At 35.0% G+C, this 13,193-nt stretch overlaps 1 protein-coding gene across 1 annotated transcript in view; it reads left to right on the plus strand.

Annotated features, from left to right (window-relative positions):
• The window catches only part of LOC104273768 (neurobeachin-like), a gene marked incomplete at its 3' end in the record, with an annotated part of 79,060 nt that overhangs the window by 36,979 nt on the left and 28,888 nt on the right, over positions 1–13,193 (plus strand). The window contains exon 7 of the mRNA XM_009869198.1: positions 9,868–10,020. Within this exon, the coding sequence (XP_009867500.1) occupies positions 9,868–10,020 (153 nt within the window). The remainder of the gene's footprint in view (positions 1–9,867; positions 10,021–13,193) is intronic.

The following is a 13,193-nucleotide window of genomic DNA, read 5'->3' on the forward strand; positions in this document are numbered from 1 at the left end:
GATTTTACTGTTGTTATTCCTTATCTATTGTTAAATACAAAGGCTTTATATACCTGGGACCTTATCAGAAAGAACCCAAAATCTAATGGTGTTTTTAATAATATGGTCTCTCTTGATTCTCATTTTCTAGTAAAAAGGTATGCGAAGGCTGCAGTATACCATTAATTGCTTTTTTAAAAAAACCTTTATTTTGAAATGAATTTCTCTCTTCTGACACTCATACTACATAATGCAAAAAGTCAAGGTCACGTTACTATTATATTTTTTACATAACTTGACAAAAGAAGAAGATGTTAATTTTTATTCCAGAGCTCCTGTTGACATAAATTTTCTATCAGTTTCAGAATATGAACAATATATGTAGACAAACCGTGTTGATATTTTTCAGTTATTCGAATAATCAATTGAAAACTGTATGGCCATCTTAACATATGGAAGAAAATGCTTTTTAAAGAGAAGAAGTTAACCTAAACCTCTTACAATTCATTTCATGTTTATTTATGCTCCTCTGGAAGTCAGTAGTATTTAAGTACTATCACTGGTACCTTTGTAGGAAAAACAAAGGGAATTTCAGAACTCGGAAGGAGTTCGAATTAATATCTACTATATTTGAAATACAGCCATTTTTTCAAATTCAAAGGGCTGACATTTTGATTTTCCCCTTTCAACTAAATCTGTTTTTCCTGGAATTCCAGCAGAATATCTGGGAAAGTGGCCTTCTAGGAGTGGGGCAGAAACAAAAGTTAAACTGAGGAATAAGGGAAGACAGTTGGAAGTGACTGTAATCTTCTTGTCTGGCTTTAGTACACAGGAGGAGGGCAGTTAAATACATGAAGGCATTGCAAAAGATAAAGAAATGTCTGTGGACAGATGGAGGGAGGTATTCAACTAGGGTATATAATTATATAAATGATTGTGCCTAAACTAGCAACTGAATGAGATATCAGTGAAACAAAGGACTGAAATGTTTGTATGAAGATACCGGTAGTCTTGTGAACCAAGTGGAGCAATTTCAGCTGCTGCTGCTAGCTATTGTGAGGACATGGGAATTATAGAGGGATAACAATTGCATTAAAAAACATGTTTGTATTAAAAAATACAACTCAAGTTGTTAAAAAAACCCCAAGTATTAAAACATGCTCAAACCCAGATACTCACCTTCAAAAAAGGAAGGCAAAAGTTGAAGCTGTGGCGTAGCTAGGTACTTTAATGTCATTGGGTTTATAAAAGGAAGTTGGTGATAACTTGAATAAAATAGTAACAATTAAGGGTCAGAGTTGCACTAAGGGAAAGATTGTAAAATAATGTATTCTAGAATACATTTGGGAGTATGCTGTAGAGCCCCAGAGTCAGATTTGGATATATATGCATTTCTATTATGCCATTAGAAAGAGAAATACTATTTGGAGCTAAGTCATTACAGAAAATCTAATATAGGAGGCACAGATGAGGTATGTTAGCCAATAAATGTCTTCTCCAGATAATCCCTGACCTGTCTGTTCAAGGATACTTTAGGGATTAAAGATGCTGTTTAAAATATGGTTTTGTTAATTAATGAAGATACAGGGAAGGTGGATTTAGAAATTAACCTTGAATTGATTTATTAAGAGTTGATTCAGCTTAAGATAAAAAAAGCTAAACAAAAGCAGATTCAAATTTAAGCAGAATCTTTAAGGAATGCTAAAGCAACTAGAAAGGTTTATGAGCTATCTAAATTAAAAATATGAAAGTAGAAAAAAAAGGTAGAAATGAGAGATTTTAAAATGTATTTAATAACAGCGTATAATGTGTTGCATCATCAAATTAATTCCACCCTCTACTGAAATAAGTCTATCAAATTGCACATACAAAGCCACCACTGGAATAAGACTGCTGAAGTACCCTTCAGTAGCCCAAACAAAATACATCAATGCATTTCTGGTTTGTGTTCAGTTTAACAAAGAAACTCGAAGATCAGTAGGATGGCAGAAAGCTTATAGTGAGACCGAAGTTATATACTTAAGCAACTAGAATATTTCATGGTGTCACAGTTCCACCTGAAACAGTCTAATGAGTCATTCATTTATTTCAGAGCTTTTATATTCTTGGAGTTTTTGGGTTTTCCTCATTCAATTTTTAATATGTATTCATTGCAGATAAAGCAAATTCTTAGTGCTTTCCTTGCTGTGTACTAGGGAAGTATATACCCAAACTGGAGGGAAATGTTGGAAGAGCAGCAAATGTGTTTAGGCAGCTGGGTATAGGAAGAAAAATGTATGTATGTGAGTGGTAATTAAAAACTAAAAGTAAAGATGTGGTAACATAAATCCTATGAAATATGCAAGCATATGAAAGGGAGAAGAAGTGTTTGTCAGGGAAAAAAGAGGTAAATCTCAGAGGGCAGGAATCAGACTTGAAAAAAGCTTGCTTAACCAATAGAATATGAAAAGCTTAAGAGAAATTGAGTGTTCTCTGAATCTGAATATCCTCACTAAGGGAAGGAGTAAACGCCTTATTTCCTGAGCTTCGTAGAAACATAGACTAGCAAAGCACTGGAAAAGCATGAGGGACAATCATGAACTGGCAAGAGGATATGCTAGTTGACCCTTTAGGCCCTTTCCATTTGTAGAGTCTGTGTTTCTTAGCGATAAATCAAGAATGAGCATAGCAGCTAATTGTTGCTGTTTGTTGCTTAAGATCTTAATGAACTGCATTGCTCAATGCCATGACATCAGGGCCAGCTTTTCCCTGAGGCCTCAGAGTTCATTTCTGCAAAAGGATGGGAAGCTGAACTATTATTAATACTACAAATACTTTTATTTATTTATTTATTAGTTATGCTACTGCCTTGAATGTCTTACAGACTTTTAAAGCATTTTAATGTTTTCAGGAACTGGAAAGCAGTGACTTTTGGAAAACCACCAAGAAACCCCCTCAAAATTTCCGCTCATTTTCCCCACTACCTTAAGAAAAGCAACTACCTTATTACTCAACAAAAGACCTCCATCTTGGAGTATGAAACGTCCAAAAATTCATGTTCAGCTGTCTGGCAATTTCAAATATTTATCTAGCAGTCCTGTGAAAAAGTAGCTAGTGTTCAAAAGAGATATCTAGAGGTTGTGTGGAATATAGGCTAGCCATCAAAGTGTCCAACTTTGAAAACTGTTGAGAGTAGCAAGTATTCATTATTCATGTATTCCTTATCATATATTTGAAATTCATCTGAGCTGCTTTAAGTGCGTTTAATCTCTGATCTCACTAATCTCATTAATTACTGTGGCATAGGTTATGAAAAAATTTAAAAACAGTGTGTGCAATGAATTAATCTGACGTTCTTCAGTGCTGTGTATTGTAAGATGGCCACAATTTTTATTTTCAAGTACCATATTAAATAATAACGTGAATTGCCTTAAATCTTTCTTAGCAAGATCTAATGAAAAAATCCTGTTAAAAATGTTTTTTTTTTTAGGAAAGTAAAATCTGCATTATGGGTTTTTTTTAAGAGGACTACAAAGTGTTTTATTCTTAAGTGCTTAAGTCACTTCTGAAGTAGCTAGGTTCTAGCTAGTAAATTGAGATTTTTAAGCAATGCAGACCCTTTCCACAAGTGTTCTTTTGTAGCCTCAATGTAATTTTAAAAGAAACATCCAAACCACTTTCAAGAAATTTTCTTTTTAAGAAATTTAAAAAACAAATACCTGACACTTGCAGAAGGATGTGTATCTCCTTAGAAAACTGCAGTTCTGTGGGTCACTCTCCTTTTTTCACACTTGTCCTCTCTGACATTCTCTCTCTCTGTTTCTCCCTTTCTCTTTTTTCCTTCCTTCCTTCTCTCCTTTTGCATATGTGTAGTCTCCTCTGGATCTAAATTGTTTCACGCTGAAAAATAGGGCTGGGGCAGTAGTTTGATCAGTCTGAAAAACAGGCTGTGATTGCTACATCCTGAATTGTGGCAAAAGGTACACCACCTTTGAAAAATGTAGTGTGCGATAGCTTCTTGCTCAATGGATGATTAAAGATCTATGCAGACAATTTTGCTCTTTACATTTGTTCTGGTTTGGTTCATTTTCAAAGAAACCTGTTCACGTACAGAGAATGAAACAGAATTAATATGGTACGTGCTATGTTAGTGTGGTAGCACACAAGGGAGAACCTGGATAACAGAGTTTATTTTATTGTGTCTCCCTTTATCAACATTGACCTTCTCTCGAGATAATCAGTACAAGCTGGAGGAAGAATGAACGATCACGGAGTGACCTTTGAGGAAGCAAGTCACCCGGAAATGACCATAACTTGGCCAGTCAGCTTTCACATTTTTTTCCTTTCCATATCTCTCCCCCCACTCTAGTTTTTGGTAACACTGACTTCCCCAGAACCTCCTGTTCAGGCACTAATCTTTCCTCTCAAACTTGTTATATTACTTTTTGAATAGTGTGTTTAGAAGTTAGCAAGGTAGCTCTGACAAAATGTCATTAAGGTGCCTTGGTGTGAATTAACACTTTTAATGAAGGTACTCATGACTGACTCATTGACCCAATACTAGGCCCTTGTGGAATTAATGGATGCCAGGGGATCAACCTTTTGGGAGGAAAAGAAAGAAAGAAAGAAAGAAAGAAAAAGAAATGGCAGCTTTAAAGCCTTGAAGTGAATTATATTAGAAAAGTGAAAACGTCTGGGTTGGATTTGATTTCATTGGGAGGCCATAAAATGGTAGACCCTTCGCAAACGTACTAGAAAGAAATGTTAGATTTGAAGCAAATAGTGTACAATTATGATAGTGTTAATAGCGGTCCTCTATCACCCCAAGACATATTTTTAAAGTTTAATTTCTCAGCAGCTTGGATTTGTCACAGGCTTGTAAATTAGAAAATGCATTTGGGGATGTTTTCTTGTATAAAGATGCAAGGCATATAATACTGTTAACTATACCTTGGGGTTTTAGTATAGCTATTAAAATAAACCAAAGATCACATTTACAGACAAGAAATGTCTGTTATAATATTCATTTTGCCTTTTCTTACACCCCTTAGTAGTTTTCCTACGTCGTTCTTCATCTGAGAAGAGCCAAGTTTCTGAGGCAGTTTGAAAGGTAGCTGACTATGAAATGGTAGAAAGCTAACCTGTCTTATTAGAAGTGTGAATGAAAGGGGAGCAGAGGAGGTTACCAGCTTGTGAAATGTCAGGGACAACTAGACAGAAATTACTGCAAATAGATTTAGATCACTAGAATCCCTATTTTTATTAACTCTTTGAACTCTAGATATTTATTGTAGAAAGAAATTACCCGTGACAGGTTATGTAGTTGGAAAGATTTATTTAGAACCTTTGATATGTTTTGGCAAGAGCAAAGGAACCAATAAAATTTACTTAATTGTGTGTTAATGCAAAATTATATATCAGCTGAATGGCATACAATAACAATATGCATTTAAAATGCTTAATTGGTCTGTGAATATTTTCAAAATAGCAAACTTTTAAGAAATACTGGTCTTCTTTGTCTTATTTCTTTGCATTCCCCCATTTTATGCCTGCAAACTGATGTAACTTCTGGGGAAGCTGTTTTATGTTATTTTGGATATTTTCCTTCATGTCTTGATTTACACTATCTGACACAATTTGCATTGTAAGAAGAAAATACTTTGACATTTGTCTTTCAGGAATATTTGTAACTTAAAACATAAACTTCCCAAAATCATGATAGCTTCAAACATGTGTTCCTTTGCATAGACGTGGCTTTGCATTGATCTTTTACCACTAGTGCCACTGCGGGTGCAGTAAGAGTTTTAAGGATCCTCTTACCAACTGTTCTGTCTGTCAAGTGGAAAGCAGATCAAGAGACAGAAAGTCCTCTGTGTCCCACCCACTGATGTAAATACCATCCCTGGGATACATTTTCCCCCTGAGTCTCCTTTCTGAGTCTCCTTGTCCTTATATCCAGGGTGAATTTAACAATGATCCTTCTAAAGTTTGGAGCCGGTGTATCTGCGAGGAGCTATGTTGTATAGCAAATTACACTGTGCATAAAAATGAATGAAAAATAGCAAATGCTGTTAAAAAAGTATGCAATCTTAATCTCTGATCAAAAGACCACAGAGGCTGATAAAAACATTTATTTTGGCTTCTGTGTGATGAACATGTGACAAAATATGATAAGGCCAATGAGGAACTTAAGTTATGCACTATTTATGAACAATTCTACTAGCTAATCTGAGGAAACTAAAACAATATTGTATACATCTGTAACTAACACTTAGGCAACATAGCAATCTATAAGGAAGATAAAATCATTGTCTATCATTTGGAATTCTAGGAGCTGAAGGGATGTAAAGCTGATAGGATAATACTTTCCAAAAATATAATCAACTATGCAAAGAGAAAACAGTAATTTATTCTCTGTATCTGGCATAAATTGGTAGCCAGTACAAGGTAAAATGGGCTTAAAGTGTGTAATAGAGGATTCAGGGCAGATGTTAGGTAAAACTTCCCCAGATGAAGAGTACTGAAGTCAGCTGATGGAAGGATTGTGGAGTTGATGTCACTCAAATTGTGGGACAGGTATCTGTCAGGCATCAGACAGGAAAGCTGTTGTACCTGAACCTCTCCTGCAACAGAGGAATGGTCATGATCACCTCTCCAGATGTGACTGTGAATCAGTTAAATATTATCAGTTTCCCACCCTTAACAGGAAAAGCACCAGAAGAGCCGACTCTCTCAAGGCAAAATCTTTAGCAGAACATCAACTGCCACAAACCCACCTTATAAAACAAAGGAAACCCAAACTCTGGCTGAGAAAAACATAAGTAGGTTTTGAAAATAACTCTAGCCCTTGCTAGTGTTGTCCTTTCCTTCATTCTTCTGTTCATTCTTGCAGCTTTCAGTGGCTTCTTGGTTAAAGCAATTCTCTCTGGGCCCCAGTTCTCATCTTGCCGTCTCTGCTGAGGTTCAACTCTGTCTGATCCTTCAATTTCCCAGCAGCTTCCCAGGTTCTGTCCTTGCTGCCTGCTCAGTCCTTGCTATTCCTTCCTCACTCTGCTCCTCCCAGCTTGTACGTCTCCTACAGAAGCATGATCACAGGGGCACTGGGGAAGGGATTATTTACTTTTCTGTCCTCGCCTGGCGCCTGCCGTTGTCATGAGGTAGAAAAGGCTGCTTCTTCAGTTTTTCACAGTAGAATAAATAGCAAATACATAAACCTAAACCTTTCAGTCACACTTCTTCAGATTAGTTGTGTTTTCTATGCTTCTATGTGGCTAACTACACATTTGCAAGATTTTTTCATTCTCTAAAAATGAGGAGGGGATGGATTTATCTCAGCTGTTTTTAAATGTTGTGGTTTCTTAGCCTAGTCAATAGTGGAAGCAACAAAATTGCAAGAGGAATATCAAATGCTACCAAAGAAAACTGAATGATTAATGCCAAGTATGGGAAATATGTAAGTATTTGGGAAAGGTCTCATTGCGGCATTGTTCATATCTCAGGAAAAGTTTCAATTTGTGCTAAATAGCACTTTAATAAGCAAACAAAATTGTAAGCTGCACTGAAAATAACGTCAAAGAGAATGCTGAGACTATAACACAATGGACTCCTTTTTTAATATTACATGTAGTTTTGTTACTTTGACTAAAAAAGAAAAAGTACTAAGAGATCATTCATTCTATGATTCTATGTGTAACTGAAATGATTAGGGTTCTAGAGAGAGTGTTATTTGAAGAGGATTTAGAAGTCTGGCACTGGTTAGTTTCCAGAGCACAGGAATAAGACAGATCAAACTAAACGTACACAACACAATAAATCTTATAAGAAAGTTAATCACATGCTTTCTATTTATTCCATTTCTATTTATGTTTTCTGCTATACCAGACAAAGGAACATTAAATTACACTGAAAGCAAATAGCAACATAGATAAAATTACTAAATGGAAATGCCATTAAAAATATTCACTGACTTAAATCTCTTTGTTTCAAGATACCCCTGAAGTCAGAAGGTTAGCAGAATTCAGTTAAACACTAGATGTGTCTCTAGGTAGCACAAATCTTTCAGATATGTTAAATGTAAACATTCACAATTAGATCCTAGAATGTTCGTAATGAAAAAGGAAATTTAAGAATTAATGTATCTTTGACAGAATAAAAAATTTGCTTGCTATTTGACATTACAGGTTAATATACCACCACATTGCGAAAAAAATGCTCATCAGAAAAGTGATATGAGTTTCAAGGCTTTTATATAAAAAATAGAAATAAAATTTACTTACTTTCGCCTTTAATAACTTAAATATTTAAATATTGGCTTTTAATTTAATTTTGACTTCATATTTTATCATTCTGTGGTCCTTGCGAATTTTCCTTTCTTTAAGGCAGTAGTCTTAGTTTTTCACTAATTTGTATGGTAGCATATGTTGGTTTGTGGCCAGTTTTTAGTCCCAAGCTAGTAGTAGCTTGTTGAACTCTAGAAAGATTAATGTCTAGTTTTCTTCAACTGCAAGGATGGTTCATTCTTCTTTGGGCTCCATTAGAGAAAACCAAAGCGCTTTCTCAGGAGTCTGAGAGTGAATCGTCCTCAGAGGAAAGGAGAGAAGTTTACTTTTAGAAATACTCTGAGTAGATTAGAGGTATAAAATAAAAATTAAATCTTTTTTCTTTTAATCTTATAGGATACTCAGGACTGTTTTTAGTTTAGATTTGCTGAATGAGTTCAGGCACGTCTCACTTGGTTAGTGATTTACACTGGTTCGATACTGATTGGCATTGCATTTTAGTCTAATCTGAACTAAGAGTGTTTATAGTGTATTAAAATGATGTCAAGAAGCAAGTAAATTGCCTTCCTAAACATATTTTAAACTGGAACATAAATATTATCTTTTTTAAAAAAAAAACAAAAGAAGGAATTTGAAAGAACCATCTATTCTTTAACTGCTCTGTTCTCTATGGAGTTGCAGATCAGATCTAATTAGATAAGTTTGTGTCTCTAGTGATTTTTTTTTACGCTTCACATGTCTGCAGCATTTGAAATGACCACAAAGAGACTCAGGTTTCAGGTGCTGTGTCATCAGTTTTGATCATGTTACACAACTGAATGCTATAATGCATTTAACAATGTAATTTAGTGAATCTGATCCATATCTAGATATTAGAAAAGAGGTAGTGGGCCTTAAAGCTTTTTTGTTATTGCAGTTCAATACTGACTACTAAAATAATAGATAGCAACAAAAGCTGGTATTTATTACGTCAGAATGCATTTCTATTTATCTATCCTGGAAATTGGGAAAACCTTCACACTCTAACTTATCTATAATGTATTTATACACTGCAGATCATCTTTGCTACTCAGTTATTGATTTTCGCAGTTTAAATATTATGTATTTCTGTTTTAAGGACATTTGTTGTACTGGCATTTTTCTCTTCATGTATTTTTTGATTTTTCTTACAATGGAAAAATTTATTCACCTGGAATTCTTTTTCCTTTTATAGGTAATAAAATTGCCACCTTTTCTTATGCAATTAAAGAATATAGAGAAAATAAAATCAAGATAGTGTTATACAAGCAACTTTTAAGTGGCTTAGTTAAATAGTGGTTAAAAAAATCCAACATAGTTATAGTATTGACAGTTTAGCATACAGTTTCTTGTACCTGTTATTCTGAAGAGGTGTCCTTTACTGATATGCACTGCTTTTTCTAAGTTATGCTTTTCATAAAAAAAGGTGTGGGAAAAGCAAGGACTAAGTATTTCATTATGAAAAATAATTTGATTGTAAGTACAAGCACAAAGAAATGTAAACAAAACCAGGAATACCTGAATTTTTACTACAACAGAACCTGATTCTGGCAGCACCATTTAGTATCTCTGCATAAATGTAAAGTCTTATTGTGCGTTTTCTCCTTGCTAGGAATTAATTCCAGAGTTTTACTACCTACCAGAGATGTTTGTCAACAGTAATGGCTATAATCTAGGAACCAGGGAGGATGAAGTTGTTGTGAATGACGTTGATCTCCCACCATGGGCCAAGAAGCCTGAAGACTTCGTTCGTATCAACAGGATGGTAAGGTGCACTTTAGTTTAGCCTAAGTAAGGAGCTCTCTGTTTTAATAAGGTATCCTAATGCTGGTTTTTATCTCTTTAGAAGTAGATTTATAGGAATAAAATTAAAAGTGAAGGAGAATTTGTCTTCTGTCTTGCTCGACAGAACTCTGTATTTTACAATGAATTTTTTCCTTCCGTGTGTCCAAATGATGGTAAATGCACTCATTTACTCTCTCATGAGAAAGCATTAGATGGTCATGAGCTGGACAACACAGAGTAGACTGAAAATTTTTAGTCTGTTTCTCCTCATTACCTTCTATATCAAAAATGTAAAAGCTTATAAAAAATGCTGATATCTTGCAAGATATATTATATTCCTTACTGGACTGAAGCTATGCATTTCCTATTAATCAGAGATGAACTGGAAATGTATAAACATGAACATAATCCAGCAACTGCAGTCTCTGAAAAGATTTTGGAAAAGAACTGCTCTGATGTAAATCACCACAAAGTCTGTAGAATTTAAGCATGAAAAACATGTATCTATCTTGTATATTTTTTACTTTAATTTGATAGATAATGATTTTGTGAGAGAGTTAATATGTACATATGCCTCTAGTGAGTTTTAGGAAAACAAAGGTATATTCTGATGTTTTGGCCAACAGTAGTTCCATTTATGCTTATGTTCTGGAAATGCATATTGTTTGTCTTGTTTATAGACTCAGAATTATATTTTAATAAGCTGCAAGTTTCCATACAGATGCAAAATTGTTCAGCTTGTGCATTATTCCCTACAGTGCTTTTGTGGTGATATTGGAAATCTAGCAGTGTTGTGTTTTTTTTCTAATTGGTTTGTCAATTTCATTTCAAGACGTGGTTATTTAAAGAAAATTGTTCTTCAGGAGCTGATAGAAAAATTAGATTTATGAAATTCAAAAGAATAGAAGAATATTATGAAAACAAACCTATTCCTAGATGTGTATGATTTAGAAGTGTCTTCCATTTAGAAGAGTGATTTGACACATGTACAGCAGTCTCCTAGGGAAGTGATGGCAAGTCCATCACTTGATGCATATGAAATGCACTACACAAAGTGTGAGAAATGTGTTTCAGGGAGTAGTCCTTCATTGACAGCAAGAAGGTGAACAACATTTTCCTTCTTTTACTTAGCTGATTTCTCTCATAGCTGCATATATTGTAACATTGTTTCTAAAAAAAAACCTGTCACAGCTGGTGGCAATAAATTCAAGTGCAATTTTACCAGCAAAGAAGGAGGTTGCCTCAAAGGTTCACCACACTCTATTAGCATTCCAGAGTGTAGGATATGCAGTCACAGGTACGTGTCTCTGGAGTGCCCCTGTCGCTGCACAGAGCCCTTTCTTGGATTGTTGTTGCAGATGAACCCAAACTGGGCCAAGGAGTAAGAACCCTAAAGTTTACCAGAAGGTTTAGTTTTGACATTTGTAAGAACAGAAGTATGATGCCTTGGTGAAAAAGGATAAACAAGCTGCCATCTATTGGGGAATATGAGAAGAGAAAGCTATTAATGACTCCCTTTGGGAAATTTTATAAAGAATGTTCCTTCTTGTATCCTAAATTGTATTTTCTCCATCTTTTCTTTCCACAAGGTTGGAATGATTAATAGGAGGATAAAAGACACTATGTGATAAGAGATCACTTGAAGAGAAGCTTTATCTTTAGTTAATTTGATTTCTCTTGGCGCAACTTCTGATTTTTATAAAATAGCATAGGAGCTCTCTGCAGAAAAGTTTTGTGCCATTGAAGAAAACAACTGCTTGCATGAATTTAGAGTGTAGCATTTATGCCCCTTCAGGACTATCCTTTCAAGAAAAGTTGATAGTTAAAAGCTGGAAATACCTTTTAAATATTAAGCTGTGATAACACAAACGACTGATTCCATACATGCTCAGACTGCCAGGAGACAGACAAGCTGATGTTAAGATTAGAGTAGCATTGGAATTACAGGCTTCAACTAATGGACTGCTTTGCAGATTTCTAAAATCAGAAATGATATCTTAGCCTTTCTATACTGTCTTCCACTCCTGTCCCCACAGATGTGAGCATCATGCTGTTATTATACAGTTTTGCCTGAGGGCAGTTTCTGCACGGCCTTTATTCATCCCAGCAAGAGTAGTTAAAATTCAGTTTTACTCAGATATATGCTATCTTCAAGTGAGCACTCTGATGAAGTTCACAAATTATGATAAAGTTGGGAATTACCTAGAAAACAGGAGAAAGAGGCATGGAATTTTTGCATTAGATGCAGAAAATACATTGAAAATCACCTTGGCATAAGTCTGGAAACAACAATAGTACCAAAAATACAGCAGTAGTGAGGGAAGGATGACAGGGAGCAGCAATTAGATTAGATAAAAATCTGTAATTTTATACTCATCAGAAATAAATGTGTTTTGTTGCCATCTATGGAGAATTCTTGCATTAGAGAGGAGGTAAACAGTTGTACTTGTCTGTGGTTCTTTTGGGACTGCACCTGGAATATTGGATTCACTTCTGGGCAACTAGATGATAGAAAAAGTATTCACATTTGGATGGAGTTCAGAGAACAGAAAGAAAGTGAATAACTTTGGGATGTTTAAAAGCATGATATATGCATAGTTTCTTATAAAGCTTAGTATAAAGTAGCAAGTAGCTGAAGAAGGATAATCCCTTTCACAAAAATGCAGATAGGATGTCTAGTTAGAAGTAATAGAATTACATTCTGAAAGTGTAATAATTTGAATGTATAATAATTATTCAGAAAAACTTCCCCACATAGATTTTTATTAGCGCATATGGCAAACTGCCAATGCGCTCTTTTTTTTGGTCACTAGAACTAGATTGGTTAAAGTAAGGAACGAATATAAAGGGATTGGAAAGTTTGACATCCCCTACCTAATGCCTGATTCCATGCTGTGAACTGGCCAGCAAATGTTTTATTAAGTTAGGTCATCCCCAGGCCAAGCTTTGGCTGTTACACAAGAATCTATCTTGAGAAAAAAAATAAAATAGCCTGGGTGTGGTGCTGACGTGTAAAACACAGCAAGCTTGTGCAAGCCTGGAATTTCTACAGCAACTTAGCCAAACAAGTAGAGAACATGTTTACAAAAAAGCCACAGAAAACTGAGGAGTACTTCCAGTAAGTGTTGTCCTGATCCATTGTCTCATGAAATA

This window comes from Apaloderma vittatum, unplaced genomic scaffold (genome assembly GCF_000703405.1).
Source record: "Apaloderma vittatum isolate BGI_N311 unplaced genomic scaffold, ASM70340v1 scaffold5320, whole genome shotgun sequence".
Classification (NCBI taxonomy): Eukaryota; Metazoa; Chordata; class Aves; order Trogoniformes; family Trogonidae; genus Apaloderma; species Apaloderma vittatum.